General features: G+C 42.5%; 1 protein-coding gene across 6 annotated transcripts in view; it reads left to right on the top strand.

Annotated features, from left to right (window-relative positions):
• The window catches only part of pikfyve (phosphoinositide kinase, FYVE finger containing), a 28,680-nt gene that overhangs the window by 4,212 nt on the left and 6,108 nt on the right, over window positions 1-18,360 (top strand). For 2 of the 6 annotated variants that reach the window (XM_044131041.1, XM_044131037.1), the window contains exons 3-30: window positions 374-541; window positions 2,768-2,779; window positions 3,220-3,329; window positions 3,970-4,141; window positions 4,298-4,505; window positions 5,694-5,720; window positions 5,893-5,982; window positions 7,060-7,204; window positions 8,157-8,314; window positions 8,410-8,521; window positions 8,613-8,760; window positions 8,833-8,997; window positions 9,784-9,846; window positions 9,932-10,061; window positions 10,454-10,634; window positions 11,570-11,644; window positions 11,781-11,888; window positions 11,971-12,111; window positions 12,913-13,039; window positions 13,111-13,928; window positions 14,019-14,429; window positions 15,728-15,828; window positions 15,901-15,972; window positions 16,043-16,214; window positions 16,301-16,479; window positions 17,378-17,491; window positions 17,586-17,694; window positions 17,770-17,924. In XM_044131041.1, coding sequence (XP_043986976.1) covers window positions 374-541; window positions 2,768-2,779; window positions 3,220-3,329; window positions 3,970-4,141; window positions 4,298-4,505; window positions 5,694-5,720; window positions 5,893-5,982; window positions 7,060-7,204; window positions 8,157-8,314; window positions 8,410-8,521; window positions 8,613-8,760; window positions 8,833-8,997; window positions 9,784-9,846; window positions 9,932-10,061; window positions 10,454-10,634; window positions 11,570-11,644; window positions 11,781-11,888; window positions 11,971-12,111; window positions 12,913-13,039; window positions 13,111-13,928; window positions 14,019-14,429; window positions 15,728-15,828; window positions 15,901-15,972; window positions 16,043-16,214; window positions 16,301-16,479; window positions 17,378-17,491; window positions 17,586-17,694; window positions 17,770-17,924 — 4,471 coding nt within the window. The remainder of the gene's footprint in view (window positions 1-373; window positions 542-2,767; window positions 2,780-3,219; window positions 3,330-3,969; window positions 4,142-4,297; window positions 4,506-5,693; window positions 5,721-5,892; window positions 5,983-7,059; window positions 7,205-8,156; window positions 8,315-8,409; window positions 8,522-8,612; window positions 8,761-8,832; window positions 8,998-9,783; window positions 9,847-9,931; window positions 10,062-10,453; window positions 10,635-11,569; window positions 11,645-11,780; window positions 11,889-11,970; window positions 12,112-12,912; window positions 13,040-13,110; window positions 13,929-14,018; window positions 14,430-15,727; window positions 15,829-15,900; window positions 15,973-16,042; window positions 16,215-16,300; window positions 16,480-17,377; window positions 17,492-17,585; window positions 17,695-17,769; window positions 17,925-18,360) is intronic. The other 4 variants (XM_044131042.1, XM_044131040.1, XM_044131038.1 and 1 more) reach the window with 3 other exon arrangements.

Raw genomic sequence — 18,360 nt, 5'->3', positions numbered from 1 at the left:
TTTATTTTTTTCCCCGAAAATTTGCAATAATTTCACAATTATGAATCAGTATAAAAATATATAAATAAATTTCCACAAATTTGCAACTCTCCATCCATCAGTTTTGCAGATTGATATTTGAAACCTGAAATATATCTTGTTTAAAAGAAAATGTTTGTTTTTAAATTTTAAAGAATGACTTGGAACTCCAGGAGTCCAGGTTTAGAAAATGTTTTTAAAAAGCGTAGGGACCCTGCAGGATGCAAACGGATGGAAATTCTTCCTCTCACCTGGTCCACAAAGATGTGACTGTACAGGAGGGTAAAACACCGTTTCTCTGCCTGTCTTCTTGTTTTCATGTGAAGTTGTGTGTGTATATGTTGTCTGTGTGCAGAAGAAGGCCGTCCTGCGATCACAGTTTCCGAGAAGCCGGACGACCCGCCTCCCCGGCGGCAGGCAGAGAGACGGAGCTTGTCCTCCAGTCCTTCCCACTCTGTCCACAACTCGAGGACACACCGGAAGCAGCATCCTGACATCCTCAGACGCACTTCTACTGTCTCTAGTAAAACACACACACACAAATCAGAGATTAGTGGATTTTTTATGTTTTTGGGGGGTTTTTTCGAAAAGGTTTTTTGAGTTCTTTTTCTTAACCCCACACATCTTTGGTTTCTGACATATCAGAAAATGTGAAAGTTTGCCATTTGCTTTTGTAAACGCCTTCCACTTTTCTGTATGATAAATGGAAGAAAAACAACAAATATGATTGCATTTTTGTTTGACATTTTTATTGATTGGTTCAGCTGTTCTTTAAAGCTGTTAGCCTTTACTTTGCTGACCTGGCATTGGTGAGCTAATCAGAACCACTGGTAACACTGTGCCTTTCTTTAGTCTTCAAGACTTTGATCAAACTTACTTTATAGATGCGTCCCAAGAATGTTTATTTGCCTTATTTAAGGTTTCTTTTTCGTTCCCTATATACTCTCTTATAGAGAATGTACATATTAGTTGTTCAGTCTCCTGGTTTTTGTATGAGATCTTAATATACACCTTTAGAGTCACAGTTTTGATCAGGTATACCATTTCTATTTTTTTAAATCATTAGTTGAAAAAAAAGATGAGTGTTGTCAGGTAGAAACTGGAAGGAAGAGTCAGTTTGACATTTAATGCACATTAATTTAAGTCTGTGGTTAATGGAGCTGGGATGTTTAGACAGCAACCAGGAAGACGGTGGCTAAAATGTCTCAGTTTGCTTTAGTCTTTCTCAGAACACAATGGTTCTAATCAGTGACGTGCGGTGAGGTTCATAGCTGGTGAGGCACTGACGTCATCAGAATCAGATTTGCAAATAGATGCATAGATTGACAGCAGTGTGCATGCTAAAGAACTCCAACTTGGCATGAGTTCTGAACTTTGACCTGAAAATCTAAGTCAGGCCCTGTACACATATAGGATCTGGAGAAGCTGTGCTCCACTTCTACACCTGTTCTGTCAGCACACTCCATGAGGAAACCTTGGTGTGTCTCATCAGAAGTACGCATGAAGAATCCAAAAGGTTGATCACAACAAGGCTGTAAAGCCTTGAGTCGTGTTGGACTGCCCCAAAAACTGCAGCATTTAAGTAGATCAGATTAGTAATTAATAAGTACTCTGATCTCTGATATGTTGTACCAAGAAGATGGCTGGTGACCTGAATTGACCAATTCTTTCCCCAACTTCAATGCCAGATTACAACTTGCTTTATTTTCTGTCAGCGAGCGCATCATCCTGAGTGCTTCAAGGTTGGGACACTGTCACTTTTCAGTATCAGTGTTGTGTTTGAAATGAATTCAGAGAAAATACCGGAGATATAAGAAGCTGCTTAAAAGTTAAGTTTTTAATCACATGTCTTTACATCACAAAAACATCAATCATCAATTATGAAACAGGCAATAAGCATTTCGGCAGATGCCATCTCAAAATGCTTATTTAAGAACAGCAGACCTTTAATGTATTTTGGTGCTTAACCATTCAGTGATGTATAAACTGACAGAAGTATTGTAAGTATTGTTCTCCTCTTTCTCCTCATTGGTGTATGATTCTCTGACTCTTTCTGACGGCTAAGAAAGAATGTACTCCCTTCAGTGTCCCTGCTACAAGCTCAGGAAAATCCTGGGTGCAATTTGGAGGTTTGTGTGTTTGCAGGACATAGAATCCGGACATTTCCTACATAAATATCTTCTCTACCCTGTCGGAACTGACACGCTCACGTGATGTCTTTGTAGATATGCTGATGACATGACAAGCACATGTTGCATAGTTCTTGTATTGCCATTGCTCTTTCTATTTTACAGATTTTTTTCCTTTTGCGCCATGTTTCTAGTTTCTCGGTTCTTTTCCATTTCCTTTATCATCTCTAAATTGCTTTTGCCGTCTTCCTACTGCTTTTGCAAAGGTTCTTTCAACAATTTCCAGCTCCAGCTCCATTGTGTCAAACACAAGTTGACTGTTATATTTCTGTGCATGAGTCCTACCTGCCTCTTCTGTCATGGACCTGGAAGCTTGGAGAGGCCCTCCTAGAAACTGGCCCTGCTGGCCGGTTGCCTGTTTGTGGGACCGAGCCGGAAGCTCAGCAGTAGGAAAATATCAACAACAGTTCAGAGATGACCAATGACAGCATCCCACTGGATGAGAGCAACTAAAGCAGTCTGAAGGATAGTTATTTTGAAAAGTATTGAAAGATGGCGGTCCAGGCTGTAATGTCTCATATCTTTGTTTTTTTTTTGTTTTTGTTTTTTTTTAATTGCAGTGGATTGGCCAGGTGAGGCTTTTCTGCACTTTGTGATTTACTAAGATGCTTTTAGGCTGTGTGTGTGTTTGAATGCATGGAGTATGTCTGACATTTGCACTTACTACAAAGCTTTCTACTAGTGTTTGGTTTGCCTTAAAGTTTTTTTTCTTAACCTGGGAACTAATTGTATTGTTATGATTTTTAAAGCTAACATTTTGACTCAATGTGCTTATCCAGTCTATGTAAACTCTGGCTTTTCTTATTTTGTTTCCTTTTGCGACTTTTAGGATAGCTCATCACCGGGTGTTAAAGTGCATTGTCATTTATTTTTTTTGCACATTACTTACTGCATTGTGATTTCAGATTAAATCTATTCAAAATGTTGACAATGCACCAGCAAAAATCCTATTTATATGAAAGCATTTTATTTTATTGTGTCAATTTCTGAATAATTTCTTGCCTGATTCCAGATGGCAGCCGGAAGCCTGATGCATCTCTCAGCAGTCACGACCCTCGCACTGCTGTACAACTTCGCACCGCACTGAAGAGGCTGAAGGAGATCATGGAGGGAAAGAGCCAGGTACCGACCCCAACAGAACCGCTGACACTCAGGGTGTCCCCAAACATGGTTTCCTTTTTTCCTCACCTCCCTTTTGCTTTGAGATGTCTTGAACTATCTATCTATATCTATTGACAGATCAATTGATATATATATATAGTTCTTATTCTTCCATAAATAAGAAAAACTTTATTTATGGAAGAAAGTTGTGGTTGTTATGCTATTATCCATGGCAAAATCTGTTCCCTCAACTTTCACAAATGGTGAATGCATCTTTCCACAAACATGGTCAAAAACATTGCAGTTCAATTCAAAAACATTTTGTTTATACCAATAGAAATTTAATGTGGTCATAACTCATGTAATCAAAGTATCTTCAAAGAGTCATTGTGAATGTCGATGTGGTGGGCAGGAAGGATCTCCTATAGTGGTCCGTCTTCCAATGTATCTGAAGTTGGTCAGAGTCAACTCTGTTCTCTGACCACGGTCAATATCTGTGCAGATTTGACAGATGGGTTAGGATTAGGTCAACCCTAGCCTTAACTGTGATTAAGCGGATGAGGAAAAGCAGAAATCGTCTTTAATGTGTCAGAATACTAAGCCACACCTCATGTTGAAAGGATAATGAAGCAGCCTTGTCCTTGTCATTGTTCACCTTCAGGACAGCGATCTGAAACAGTACTGGATGCCTGACAGCCAGTGTAAGGAATGCTACGACTGCAACGAGAAGTTCACCACCTTCCGCCGCAGACACCACTGCAGGCTGTGTGGCCAGATCTTCTGCAGCCGCTGCTGTAACCAGGAGATCCCTGGAAAGTTCATGGGCTACACAGGTGAGCAAGATCTTAGTCTTTAATCCATATCACCTCACATGATTTGATCAATTTAATCTTTTATAGATCAATAAAATAAGTAATATTGTTGTTGGTGCTTTTTCTAACGTCTTTGGTTATTTCATTTGAACTTTTTTTCCCCCTCTCCTGGTGTAGGAGACCTGCGGGCTTGCACGTACTGTCGGAAGCTAGCGCTAAGCTACACTCACTCTGCAGACTCCTGCTCCATTGGCGAGGACCTGAGCGCCTTGTCGGACTCTCCCTGCTCTGTGTGCGTGTTGGAGCCCAGCGAGCCTCGGACGCCCGTGGGAGGGCGCAAAGCCAGCCGGAACATCTTCCTCGAGGAAGACTTGACCTGGCAAAGGTGAACCCACTCTGAAAACACAAAAAAGTCACATTTCCAAAGAGTTCAAGTTGGACATTGATAAAAGCTCTTCACTCAGTCTAAACTTTGAGCTTCACACGTCATTTTGTGTTGGACAGGCTAAAAATAGAATATTACTGAAAAGTTAATTTATTTCCGTTGTTAAATGCAGAAAGTGAAACTAATATGATACAGATTTATAGCACACGTAGTAATTTGGGTTTTTGCTTGTGATTATGATGGGTGTAGCTTACATCTAGTGGAATCAGATCAATGGAGAGAATACAGACATGTCAATCTACTGAGAAGTATGTAGATGGAAATGCTCTCAGCTCAGTGGCTTGGATAACCTTCATGGTTGGTTCTGGTGTCTCTCATCTTCCTCCTTACAGTACTTGTTAGGTTTTCTGCTTTGTTTAGGTCAGATGAGCTTGCTGACCAATCAAGCACAATGTGGTTGTCCCAGTAGACAGGTGTGCTGATACCCTGGACTAGGACCAGTCCTCTAGTTGTTCTTGGTGATTGTAAAACTTTTTGTCCAACACTTTTTTCTTCAGCTAAACTTTCAATAAAAATGCATTATACTGCAAAACAAGCTTTGTTTAAAAATGTCTTTTTGTGACTTGTCTACTTGAGGATGTTGTCAAGTCAGCAGTCTTTCCCATGATTGTGTAGGGAAGCCATAACATTCCTGTGTTTATTGGTCTGGTGTAATTGGTCGGGTTTTCTGGGAAACGTGCAGGTTTTTAAAATTAATGTTCAAAAAAGTACTTGAAATGTATCAGTCTACGGTACATAATATACATGTTCCATTTTTCAATGACGTTATTGGAACCATGAAGTTTTGGAGAATATTCTAGTTTAATTAGGCCAGTGTTTGGACTGAGATGCAGCTGTTTATTGTTTAGCAGATGTCTGTCTCAGACTAGTGGTGAGAATATTTCTGCTACAGAGCTGTGTTCATGTCAGCCTTAATCAACCAGAAAGAAAACATTTGAATTATGACAAAACGCAAAGCTGTGTAACGAACCTTTCGGTGCCTCATGTAACGGAATTAAAAAGGACTCCATTCTAACTCTACCTGCACTGCACTCTACCTTCACCCTCTTTTCTACTCTTGCTGTTTTCAGCTGTTTTGCTTTCTATTGACTTTCCCTGTTAACTTCCCTCTCTTTCTTGTTGACGTAGAAAAACTCCTATTGGGATGAGAAAGAAGTGAGTCTTGTTGGTTTTTCCTCATTTTTTTCCCACATCTTCTTCAACATTCAGGGCTGATGCCCTTTAGCTCCTGTAGCTTTCCTCTTTGCTCAGATGTACGGCTTATAAATCTGACCTGACGCAAATAAAGCAGTTCAAAGGGAGAATAAACCACATTGTCTGTCATTAGCATGATTCACCAGGAGCCTCAGAGCAGCGGCCTCAGCTCCAGACTCTCCTCCCTGCAGGAGGATGTGGGGAAATCACCAGCGAGGAAGAGGTCAGTCCTTTGTTCCTTTGGCTTGTTGGTAGTTCTGTTAAAAGAAAACTTGTTTCTTTATATCAGGTCCTCATTTTCTGAACTTTAGTTCATTCCTCTGTTGCAAAAGATATCCAGTGTTTTCAAAACAACCAACCTTATGAAGTGCAAGTCCTCGTACTTCCTGACTAAATTGAGCCGTTTGTCTTCTGGTATGTCTTAATAGTCACCTGCCTTGTATTATATAGTGTGTAGTGATGATCTAAACAATGCAGTGTGTAATTTAGTAGTTCCAAAATAACAAAAACTAGTCATTCCACCTGGATGGACTCCTTGACTTTCTTTGAGTATTGTTTCAGAAATTCCTGACTGTCGTGTCATTATTGTTGTCCAGAAGAAACGCATCAATTTCTCCAAATGTGATCGGTTCATTTTGTATTGATTCTGACCCAATTGAGTATCTTTGAAAAAAATTTTTTTTCTGATATCAATTACATCAAGATATCAATTGTTTTGAGAACTGTAGAGGGCAGTCAACCTTCATTCGTGCAGACAGAGTACATGCAGAGAGTAACATGAGATGAAGTATTGCTATTATCAGGACATTGCTGATATTTAAGTAGAGATCCTGTATCAGCAGTTCATAGGTGTCATTTACTGTATTATGTCTTACAGTTGTTGGACTCATACTGCTGGTGGCAACTTAGCTGGTGATCAACTTGCATAGACTACAGTATCAATATCTGCTCCTTTTTGTTTTTCTGTTATTACCTTATAAATCTGTGCATTCTGAATTAAAGTTTCATAAATTATTTGTGTTGTGTAAGAGTCAACAGATTTCTTACTTTTTCAATTAGGATAATTTCAAACCCTGATTATTTAGAATGGTGATCAAAGGGAAATAAATGAGCAGAAGTAGTTCAGAGCTACTCCCAGACAAGAGGGGAGACCAAATAAAAACTAAACAATTGCTCAAAATTTAAAGTAAAACAATTTCTTAGACAGGAAATGACATCAGACGTTCCAGTGATCAATAAGGTTTGCTTTTTACCAATCTGTAGCTGGTGTTTTTGTGAACTTGTATTTTGTCGTTCTCAGGTCGGCCAGTGTGACCAACCTATCACTGGACCGCTCCGGATCCACCCTGGTTCCGGCCTATGACAGCTCGGTCAGCCCGCCCACCAGCCGGGCCATGGCCGGCACCAAGCTTGACCACAGTGAGGAGGAGAGGAAGATCCTGCTGGTGTGTGCTTTGGTCTAAATCTCTCTCTGGTTGTATCAACAGCTCATAGTGAAGTTCACAGTGTCAAAATGAGAGAACTAACAGAGTCCGAGGCTGCATACGATCTCCACTGGGGCCACAGTCTGGACTTTTGGCTCTAGAATACCCTTCTGTCAGACTACTCACCCCATGAGCCTTAATGGGCTTTTCAAGGAAATCTTTAATTGTCAGTTCAAATGAGAAGACCATGTGCTTAATGGGATGGTTTGGATTTTTTTTTTTTAAAGTGGGGTTATGTGGATGTGTTATGATCACTCAGTATCTTGTCTAACCTAGATGACTTCTAAACATCTTATTTGTGTAAATGCTGGACATTAATATTATGTTAAAATGAAAAACTCAAACAGTTCAACTGAACCTTTGTTCATAGAATTTCCTGCTGCATTATTATCTCTTCAGATGGTCTCCCTAGCAACCCATGTTTGTGGCCAAATCATCACATCCCCGTACATCACAGATGGAAGGTTATTCTTGTAGACTGTGACCCTAGCATGGTGTTTGTTGTAAAGAACCTGTGACTTCTGCATAAATAGACGTTCAGTTCAAAGGTTAAATGGTTAAAGTGTTTTAAGCTTAGTGATGATGTTTAAAGTAATGCTCTATTATGATGGAAAAATGTGTATTTGCCTTAATCCTGTTCTGCCTCCATGGTAACCATACAAGACATAGATGAAGAAATTATCTGTCTTGGGTAAGATACTGACTGCTCATAATCCCCTCCTATTGAAGTCTTAATGGAGCTCACAGACGAGAACATGACCTCGCTGGACGTCCTAGTTAAATAAGCTGGTGGTTTAAATTCCAAACGGTGTTCCGGGTGGGTTTAGAGATACTGCTAAGGAACAGTATCAAATTATTATTATAAAATATTTCCTCATAACGTCTGACATCACAGAAACTATGTTTGTTCCAGGATTCTTCCCAGCTCAAGGAGCTGTGGAAGAAGATCTGCCACAGCAACACAGGGATGGAGTTCCAGGACCACAGATACTGGCTGAGGACCTACCCCAACTGCATTGTGGGAAAGGAACTTGTTAACTGGCTGCTGAGGAACGGTACCATCTCCACCAGGTAGAATGTCGTTGGGCGTAGGAACGTTTAAGGCTTTCTGTCATCTCTCCAACTAATGTGAGAACAGAAACACTTAAACTGTAATCTGTGTGTAGGGCCCAGGCTATCGCAATAGGCCAGGCATTAGTAGATGGTCGCTGGCTTGACTGCGTCACTCACCATGACCAGCTGTTCAGAGATGAGTACGCCCTGTATCGCCCCCTGCAGGTAGGAGTCCATTCACTCAACACACAGGAATAGAAATAGCTGAAATGTTTTTTTTCCTCCGGAATATTTATCGTCTCTCCATTTGTACCAGAGCACAGAGTTCTCAGAAACGCCCTCTCCAGACAGCGACAGTATCAACTCCATCGAGGGACAGTCAGAGCCATCCTGGTTCAAGGACATCAAGTTTGATGACAGCGACACAGAGCAACTTGCCTATGAGTCTGACTACACCGTGCCAAGTAGGGATGACACCCGACAGCGTGGTGAGGCTTATTGTGTTGGCGTGTGTATTAAAACCCGTCTGCGTCCAGATTCTGCCAGCCCCAGCAAGAGGACTTCGGTCAGCAGCTTCCATTCAGCAGTGGACAGCGACTCTGCTGCCTCCATCAACCTCAACATGGAGCAGAACAACGTGAACTTTCACATCAAGAAGCAGTCCAAGTACCCACATGTGCCACCTCCAGCAGACCAGAAAGGTAGGAAGATATTTTACATGGATTCTGTAGAGCAGTGGTGCCCAAAGTCGGTCCTGGAGGGCCGGCATCCTGCATGTTTTAGTTTACTCACTGGATTAACACACCTGGATCAAATGATGGCTCATTAGAAGGCCTAAGAAGAACATTGACTTGTTGAAACAGTTGTTATTACAACCAGGGAGAGAACTAAAACATGCAGGATGCCGGCCCTCGAAGATCAACTTTGGGAACCCCTGGTGAAGAGCATCTGCAAATTTTTTTTCACTGACTTAAAACTACATCATGCAACTTTTACAAAAAAAAGAAAAATTAACAAATTTGCTAAAACTGTCCCAGTGTTGTGACAGTCTAATATGAGACAGGTAATCTGTGAATAGCACATACACGAGGTAATTGATAGTGCTAAGACCCTCCTCCTGGCTCTCATTGGTTGCTTCTGATGGAGCAGTGTATTTGTTCAGATGACATCAGAACTGTAGGAGAAGGCTGGGGAGCCTAAACTATTCATAGATTGTCTGTCTCATACTGACAAGACAGTGAGAGTTTTAACAAAGTCAGAATCATACTTTTTATAAAAGTTGCGTACTGTCTAAAAAATTGCTGAATTTAGCATAACTTTTCTAGTCAGGTGAATGTGTTGGGGAGAAATTTTTTCCCATCCATTGTTTTGTTGCTCCCTCTAGCGCAGCACACTGATACTTTGCATATAGTGCAGACTCACTTTTTATTTTGAAATGATCCCTATTATGTTCAGTTCCATTACGTTCGTTGTGCACACTCTTCCAGCTGAGTTTCTCATTTCGGAGGACGGAGGGCAGAACATCATCATCAGTGATGCCTTCATCAAAGGTAGAAACTCAGCACTTCCTCATTCTTTGCCAAGTGGTGACTCCACAGAGCTCTTCCTCTTTCTGAGCTGCTATTTGTGTCCCAGAGTCTCTGTTCAACCGTCGTGTGGAGGAGAAGGCCAAAGAAATGCTGTTCACTCCGCTGGGCTGGCACCACAGCTCTCTGGATCAGCTCAGAGAGGAGAACGGGGAGAAGATGGCCATGGAGAGGCTGCTGTGAGTGGAGAGCTGTCTGTGTCTGTGGTTCATGATTGCTGTGAGAAGCTGGGATTCAAGTCAGGGTTTCTTATATCTTTAGTCCCCAGCTGCTCATGTGGTCTGTAAAACCAAGAAGATAATATTTATATTTAAATAGATTGTACTTTTATGAACAGTCCACAAATTAACACTAGTTGTGTAAAAAGTGACTCAGAACAGATTGTTTTGCTCTTTTTAAACTACAGGCTGTAGCAAATAATTAAACTAGATTCATTGTCTTGATTTCTTTTTTTTTCCCGTCCAGGATAAAAAAATCATTTTTGCTCAGACCTTCAGAGTAAAAATGATCAGTTTTTTGCTCTTCCTTCATGGACACAGCGACTGACAAATAATCTGTCTGATCTGTTCAGCTCAGCCAACCACAGCCACATGATGGCGCTGCTGCAGCAGCTGCTCTACAGCGAGTCTCTGTCTCTGTCCTGGAGGGACATCATTGTTCCCGTGGTTCGGCAAGTGGTCCAGACGGTCCGGCCCGACGTTCGCAACTGTGACGACGACATGGACATCCGACAGTTGGTGCACATCAAGAAGGTCAGACGGGCTGCTTCACCTCTGAGTTTGGGATATTAAGAGAGAGTTTGGACTCATTATAAATTAGGAATTTATTGAATATTGTTCCCTGAACATTTTTATTTCAGCCATTTTATCCTTTTATTACAACCATAAGATACAGTTTTCTAACTAGTATTGCTAATATATAATACTATATTAATTAATTTATTAAATTTAATAAATTTCTTCATTTTATTAATTCATTTTAATATTTCATTTCTATTTACAAGTATTCACACTAGATTTGTTTAATTTTATTTTGAATATTATTTGTATCTGTTAGTTCATTTATTTGATGTTTTGTGTATACATTTGATACCAGAAGTTTACATACACCAAATAAAGACACTTTTTTTTTTTTCTCTGTCTGAAACGTTTTTTGTTTTAGCTCGGGTTGAATTACCAAAATTATTTCTGTTTGCTAATTGACAGAAAACTTAGCCAGAACAATTTTGGGGATTGTTTAACAACTTCCTTTAAATTCAGAGGTTTATATACACAAATACAGTCTCTGTAAACAATGAGTGAAACACAGATGATGATGTCACAACTCTGGATAGTTCTGATAGGTTAACTTAGACATATAAATCTTCAGATTGTTCTTATTAGATTCACTTCAGACAGTAAGAAACACAGGGGTATGTCTTTTTATTCAGTATATGTAAACTTCTGGTTTTGTCTGTATAAGGTGTAGAAATTCCTTGAGTTTCCTGCACCAACCTCATGCTCCTGTGTGATCAACAGGTTTAATCTCTTTTGGTTTGTAGGGTTTCATCTATGTGGCTCAGTGGGGCACTGGTCATTTTTTTTAATCCTGTAAATCACTTTGTGTTGCACACCGTTGTATGAAAGGGATCATTAACATAAAGGTGAAATGACTTCTTGAATAAATCTCACCCATATTTGTGGTTCAGATTCCTGGAGGCCGGAAGTTTGACTCCATGATGGTAAACGGCTTCCTGTGCACCAAGAACATTGCCCACAAGAAGGTAAAGGCATTCTCTCTGGCTAAAGTTTCCATTGTTGAACATTTTGCACCAGCACAAATGCAGGAAAGGGTTCTGGTAGTCAAAGTATTCACAGTCAAAGTGCTGTTATTAAAGTGTAATTCTCACCTGAAATCAGATGAACTCCTATATCAAGAACCCCAAGATTCTGCTGTTGAAGTGTTCCATTGAGTACCTGTACAGAGAAGAAACCAAGTTCACCTGCATCGAGCCCATCGTGCTCCAGGTGAGGCGGTTATTCTGACACATAGATACAGGAGTCACGTCTCTGTTGTAAAACTCTGGTGTTGTTGCCACCTCCACTACAGGAACGGGAGTTCCTGAAAAACTACGTTCAGCGGATCGTAGACGTCCGCCCCAACCTGGTGTTGGTGGAGAAGACGGTGTCGCGTATCGCTCAAGACATGCTGCTGGAGCACGGCATCACGCTGGTCATCAACGTCAAATCGGTCAGTGGGACATGTCCCATCTATAAGGTGGTTGCTAATGTCCTCTGCAGAAGCACAGAAGATGAAGAAGTCAGATGCCCTGTGATCAGAGTAGTTCTCACCTGACTACTCCTGCAGAGAGTAGGAACATTTGTTCTGTTATTGCTGGTTAATTTTTAAAAGATAGGTTGAAGTTCATCTCAGCTCTTTTCTCTGCAGTAGAGGATGGTTGTGTACAGTGGGGGCAATTTCCGGTAAGGTGTCAAACCGGCGCATCCCATGCATCACAGACAAACGTCCAGAACCTCTGGACGAAGCAAAGTGTAGAAATAATGGCTGGTTTTTACCAGACAGTCTGTGCTTATTTCAGATTATAATCTGGAACAAAATGTCATTATCCTCAAAATGGTGCACTAATAAACAGGCCCATATTTTCTTAATCTTATTGATCACCTTATACTTAGATGTGAAACCAATTTTATCTACCTCTACCAAGGTCTGAAAGAGAGAGGGCTTACTGATGGAGCTGATAGTCCCGCCCACCAGATCCTGTCTGCATATTGTCACCCAACTATTGTCAATTTAGGGACAACAAATGGTATGGACCAAAATAAGAATCGGTAGGTCAGGCTTTTTAAAGATCGGGGATTGGCCAGAAAACTGCAGTGGTTGCACCTGAATCCTCAACATAAAAAGTTGTTTCTTTTCTCTAACTACAGTGAAATATAATGGCAATGAATGTTTTGGATAAAAGGACTTTCCCAGTTTGTTCTTGATAGGTTCATTAATGGGAAGTAATAACTTGTTCTTTCTCCATGGTAGCAAGTCTTGGACCGAGTGAGTCACATGACTCAGGGGGATCTGGTGATGTCCATGGACCAGCTCCTCACCAAACCTCGCCTGGGAACCTGCCACAAGTTCTACATGCAGCCCTTCTCCCTGCCCAACAGTAAGACCCTCTGTCAGTTGCCGCCACCGTCTGGCAGACATGCAGTCATTCGTCTCTGGTTTTTTTCCCAGACGAGTCAAAGACTCTGATGTTCTTCGACGGCTGCCCGCCTCACCTGGGATGCTCCATCAAACTGCGCGGCGCACCAGAGTATGAGCTGGCCAGGGTGAAAGACATCATTATGCTGATGGTGTGCGTTGCCTACCACTCCCAGCTGGAGATCTCCTTCCTCATGGACGAGTTCGCCATGCCGCCCAGCTTAGCCCAGAGTGGCTCCTTCCCGTGCCTCCTGGAGGGCTCTGCTGCCGATGAGGAGATGGACGGAGACAGCATGGAGAAAACGGCAGTGAGCGATAACTCTACATTGGGGGAACAATCCGAAGACGCACCTTTCCTGGAGTCTTCCACTAACACTGAAGATATAGATATTCTCAGAGTCACGCAAACCCCCCAGCCGGTTCTGTTCTCTGTCCAAGAGGAGGCTGGAAACTCTGAGACCAGGACTTCATCCCCATGCTCCAGTCCTGTGCCCCCTCCTCTATCCATCTGTCCTCAGTTCCTTGTTGAAGAGGAGCAGGAAATGGGCTCGGACACTCTGGTCGGCACCTCTGAGGGGGAGACGGTGGGAGAACTTGGTTTGGAGGATGAGGAGTGCTCAGACACCCCCACCCCTAAGCTATTCCGAGACCCTTTGCAAGATGACACAGGGATGTTCATCGCCGAACACGTGGACTCCTCTGACGACCGCCTCAAGTCCATCTCTGCTGTGTTTAAGCACGAGCTGAAGGACATCATCCTGTGCATTTCCCCCTTCATCACTTTCAAAGAGCCATTCCTCCTCACACCGGGGGGCATGCACTGCCCCAGCAGGGACTACTTCCCTGAAGAGGTACAGCTGTCTTCACTCAGAGCTCAGGATTGGAAACTAAAGCTTCTCTAGTTTGTTGCTACCCCTTGTATGCGTTTGTCTTTCCTGTAGGTCTACCTGTCTCCTCTCCTCAATAAGGACCTGAAGGAGCTGGACGGACGCAGAAAACGCCAGCTGCTCAAAGACTCGGCTCCATCCTCCACAGCCAGCGGACAGACCAACGGCACCACCCAGCCCAGACCCACTGACGTCCTGCCCTGCCATGGCCTCACCACCACCCGCATCGTGGATCACCTGAGCAGCAGCCAGGATCTGGCCAGAATGTTGGCAGACTACAGAGCAAAAGGCGGCCGGATCCGGCAGAAAGAAGCAAGCGACCCGTTTGGCTCTGCTGGCCCTGCTGCTGCTGCCAGCGGCGGCAGCCAGAACCGGGCACCAGACGTTCCGGTCAAGGCGCTCGGAAAGGCCGATAGCGAGGAGGAGAAAACAGGCAAACAGAATGACGTGAACTGGACCACAAAGGTACAATTTATGGATAAAAAAACTCTAGTTCCTTTAACCTCCTTAAAATCCTGAATTCCTTAATTATATCTGGACTGTCTTCAGCTAGTCTGGACAAATCTGGAAAATTACTGTTTACACCTGGATACTTAAATACCATACTTATTTTTTTGCATTTTCTACTGCTCAAAACTAGAACTGGACTACATGGCTGTAAAACATCTCATGATATAAATGTTTCATATCAGTTGTTAGATAATTATTAATGAGTTACTTGTTTTAATATCCTAAATACTACCAAAACAGGATGTGACATTTCCTGCTTTACCCACAGTTTCCTTTTAAGCTGTTTGATTTTTGTTTTCTTTCACTCCACACCATTGTTTTCCATTTTTAACCAATTATGAAGCTTGGTGGCAAAACATGAGTTAAATTATCAAAATTCTACCTCACATACTCTCTGTAGAGGGATAATTTGTTGTTATGTAAACACAGCAGATACATGAGCAAATTGACTGCAGAAAAAGTAGGCTGGCCTTTTTAATGCTCACTGGTTGCCATGGTTACCCACATTAGCTGGCATGCTGTCGGCATACTACAAGTGTTTATCACAACATGATGAAGTAAGTTATGCTACCAAACTGACATTAGTAAAACACCGGACAAATGCAAACGGCACAAAGCTGCGTGCAGGAGGCGATCTGCTCTGGTGGCGAATTGTAAATGATCTACTTTTAAGTAGTTAAGTCATGACTACTGCTATGTAGACATGACTTAACTATCTATTGCTGCTTCTTGAAGTGCAGCAAGGTTCCATAAAGAGATAAAACAAAGCTGTCCTCCTTGTAAACTTAAAGGTTTTCAGGGTGTCTGCCTCATAGACTAAAACTGTGAGCTGGTTCCACAGGAGAGGATTCTGATAACTAAAGGATCTGTCTCCTAGTCTACATTTTGAAATTCTAGGAACCAGCAGTAAACCTGCAACCTGAGAGTAAAGTGCTCTGTTAGAAACATCTGGACCAATCAGGTCACTGATATGTGATGGAGCTGATTATTAAGGGCTTTATGCGAGAAGAAGAATCTCAGGTTCTATTCTGGATTTAACAGAGAGCCAATGAAGAGAAGCTAAAATTGGAGAAACGTGATGTCTTTTTTTTTTTTTTTTTTACATTTTCATCAGAACTCTTGCAGCAGTGTTTTGGATCAGCTGAAGGCTTCTCACTTTCTGACAGTAAAGAACTACTGGTAGAGGTCTCAGTGGTTAGATTAGCACATCTGCATGGCAAGATTCATGAATGTTTCTTCTTCTCTTTCCTTAGCTGGACTGTCTTAACCCGACCAACCATCAGAGGCTCTGTGTGCTGTTCAGCAGCTCCTCCCTTCAGTCCAACAATGCCCCCAACCCCTGTGTCAGCCCCTGGTAAGCTGCTCACACGCAGAACATCTGACTCAGAACCATCGCTGTTTGGACTCAGTGTGTGTCTTTCAACAGGATCGTCACCATGGAGTTCTACGGCAAGAACGATCTGTCGCTGGGCGTGTTCCTGGAGCGGTACTGCTTCAGGTGAGACTCGTGTAAAGTGGCTGCAGCCGGTTTCAGGGTCCGTTGGCTTCAATGGATGTTTGTTCTGCAGGCCGTCGTACCAGTGTCCCAGCATGTTCTGTGAGACTCCCATGGTGCATCACGTACGCCGCTTCGTGCATGGCAGCGGCTGCGTGCAGATAGTGCTGAAGGAGCTGGACTCGCCCGTCCCAGGCTACCAGCACACCATTCTCAACTATTCATGGTGCCGCGTCTGCAAACAGGTGAGCCACATTTGAGGCTGGGGCTGCTGGGAAATCATTTCTGCTGCTGTTTTCCCTCCCCGTTAACGCTTTGCTGCCCTCTGCAGGTGACTCCAGTGGTGCCTTTATCCAATGATTCGTGGTCCATGTCCTTCGCCAAATATTTGGAGCTTCGCTTCTACGGCCACCAGTACACCAGACGAGCCAATGCCGAGCCCTGTGGACACTCCATCCATAAAGACTACCACCAGTACTTCTCCTACAACCAGATGGTGGCTTCCTTCAGGTTGGTCTCCTCCTGCTCACCGCTGTCTGACCTCCAGCAGATGAACGTGAATATCACCTTTTAAAACGGCAGTATTATGCAAAGTTGACTTTTTAAATCTTTATCATGTAATGCTGTTATCCATCTCACCCTATCTCTAAGGGAGAGCCCAGACACCCTACAGAGAAAACCCATTTCGGCCGCTTGTATCCATAATCTCGTTCTTTCGGTCATGACCCAAAGCTCATGACCATAGATGAGGGTGGGAAGGTAGATCGACTGGTAAATCGAGAGCTTCACTCTTTGGCTCAGCTCTCTCTTCACCACGATGGATCAGTACAACACCTGCTTGACGGCAGACGCTGCGCCAATCCGCCTGTCGATCTTAGCTTCCCTTCTTCCCTCATTCGTGAACAAGATCCCGAGATACAAAGTCAAATGTCTTAAGTCGTTTTACATATACCGTATTTATATAAGTGGAGGTAACATAGTTACCTTATTGTGCTGTAAAATCACACTATATGCATGGAAAATGCATAATGTAATAAAAAAAAAATCCTGTCTTGACCCACAATGGGAAAATTTATTTTCAGAGTGATGGACAATAACAGCAAAGATAAAATATATGTAAAAACAAAATGAAGAATAAAATACTGTGCAGGTAAGGCAAACTTTCAACATAAATACTTTATAAAAAAATACTCCAGAGGAATGCAACTGAGTTGGATCAATAGAAAATGTTCTTGACTCTTTGAGCACTAAACAGACTATTTACAATTAGTGACAACAAAAACGAACAAACAAATGTAATAATGCCCCTTTAAGAAGAAATTGGTGTAGAAGTGAATCTTGTGTTGAAGCATTTATACATCAGAATTCACATCTCCTTCAGTAAATCGATGAATCTTTACTTATGCAGCTACACCTCTGTCCGGCTGCTGGAGATCTGTCTTCCTCGTCCCAGGATCTTCATCAGGAATCTGGGCCCGTCCAAAGCCAGCCTGCAGCAGGACCTGAAGGACTTCTCTCAGAAGTGAGTGGATCTGTTCTTCTGGTGTCGCTCCACTGTTCCAATTCCCACCCAGAACAGACCATGTGCTGTTCTGACCGCTCCTCTCCCTCTGCAGGGTGGCTCAGGTGTACCTGGCCATCGACGACCGCCTCACTTCCCTGAAGACCGACACGTTCAGTAAGACCCGGGAGGAGAAGATGGAGGACCTCTTTGCTCAGAAAGACGTAGGTGATGGTCCTCACCCCTCAACCAGAGTGTCTGGACCGTGGTTTGGCCTCATGTTTGGTATCTGATGGCAGATGGAGGAGGCGGAGCTTCGCAGCTGGATCGACAAGCTTCAGGGGCGCCTGCAGTCGTGCGGCCTGGACTCCCCTCAGCAGCTGCAGGTCATCCTGGAGTCACTGGTGGTGAAGAAGCAGAATCTGTGTGAGATGCTGCAGTTCTGGAACAGCAGGTAGGAGTCGAAGAGTTCAGTCCGTCTGTTGAACCTGATCCAGCTTGTCTGAAACAAGTTCATAGGTCTTCACCTAGTGGTAAAAAATAAAATGTTCAACATCTGTAAAGTGTAGTCTGACAGCAGATTAGGGTAAATCAGCAGCAGCTTCCGCTAGTGCAGGGTGTTTAATGTGTGGCCCTTAAAATAATTTTGTTCAACCCATGACCAAAAGTCAAAAATGGTAAAAAAAAAAATAAATAAATAAATAAATTGGTCAACAAAATGGAAAAATTTGGACGTTGTCTGTAGTTCTTGTAGAACCTTTTTTTGTGTCAGATCTCTAATGATATACACATTTTATTTATAAAATTGATTTATTGTTTCACAAGTATGCTAAACGTAAAAAAACAACCTCATAATCTAATATTTGCATTTTTAATGTAATAAATTTTGT

Source organism: Gambusia affinis, linkage group LG11, assembly GCF_019740435.1.
Source record: "Gambusia affinis linkage group LG11, SWU_Gaff_1.0, whole genome shotgun sequence".
Lineage (NCBI taxonomy): Eukaryota > Metazoa > Chordata > Actinopteri > Cyprinodontiformes > Poeciliidae > Gambusia > Gambusia affinis.
Note: the sequence above shows the minus strand (reverse complement) of the source record. Positions and strands in the feature narration are given on the sequence as shown.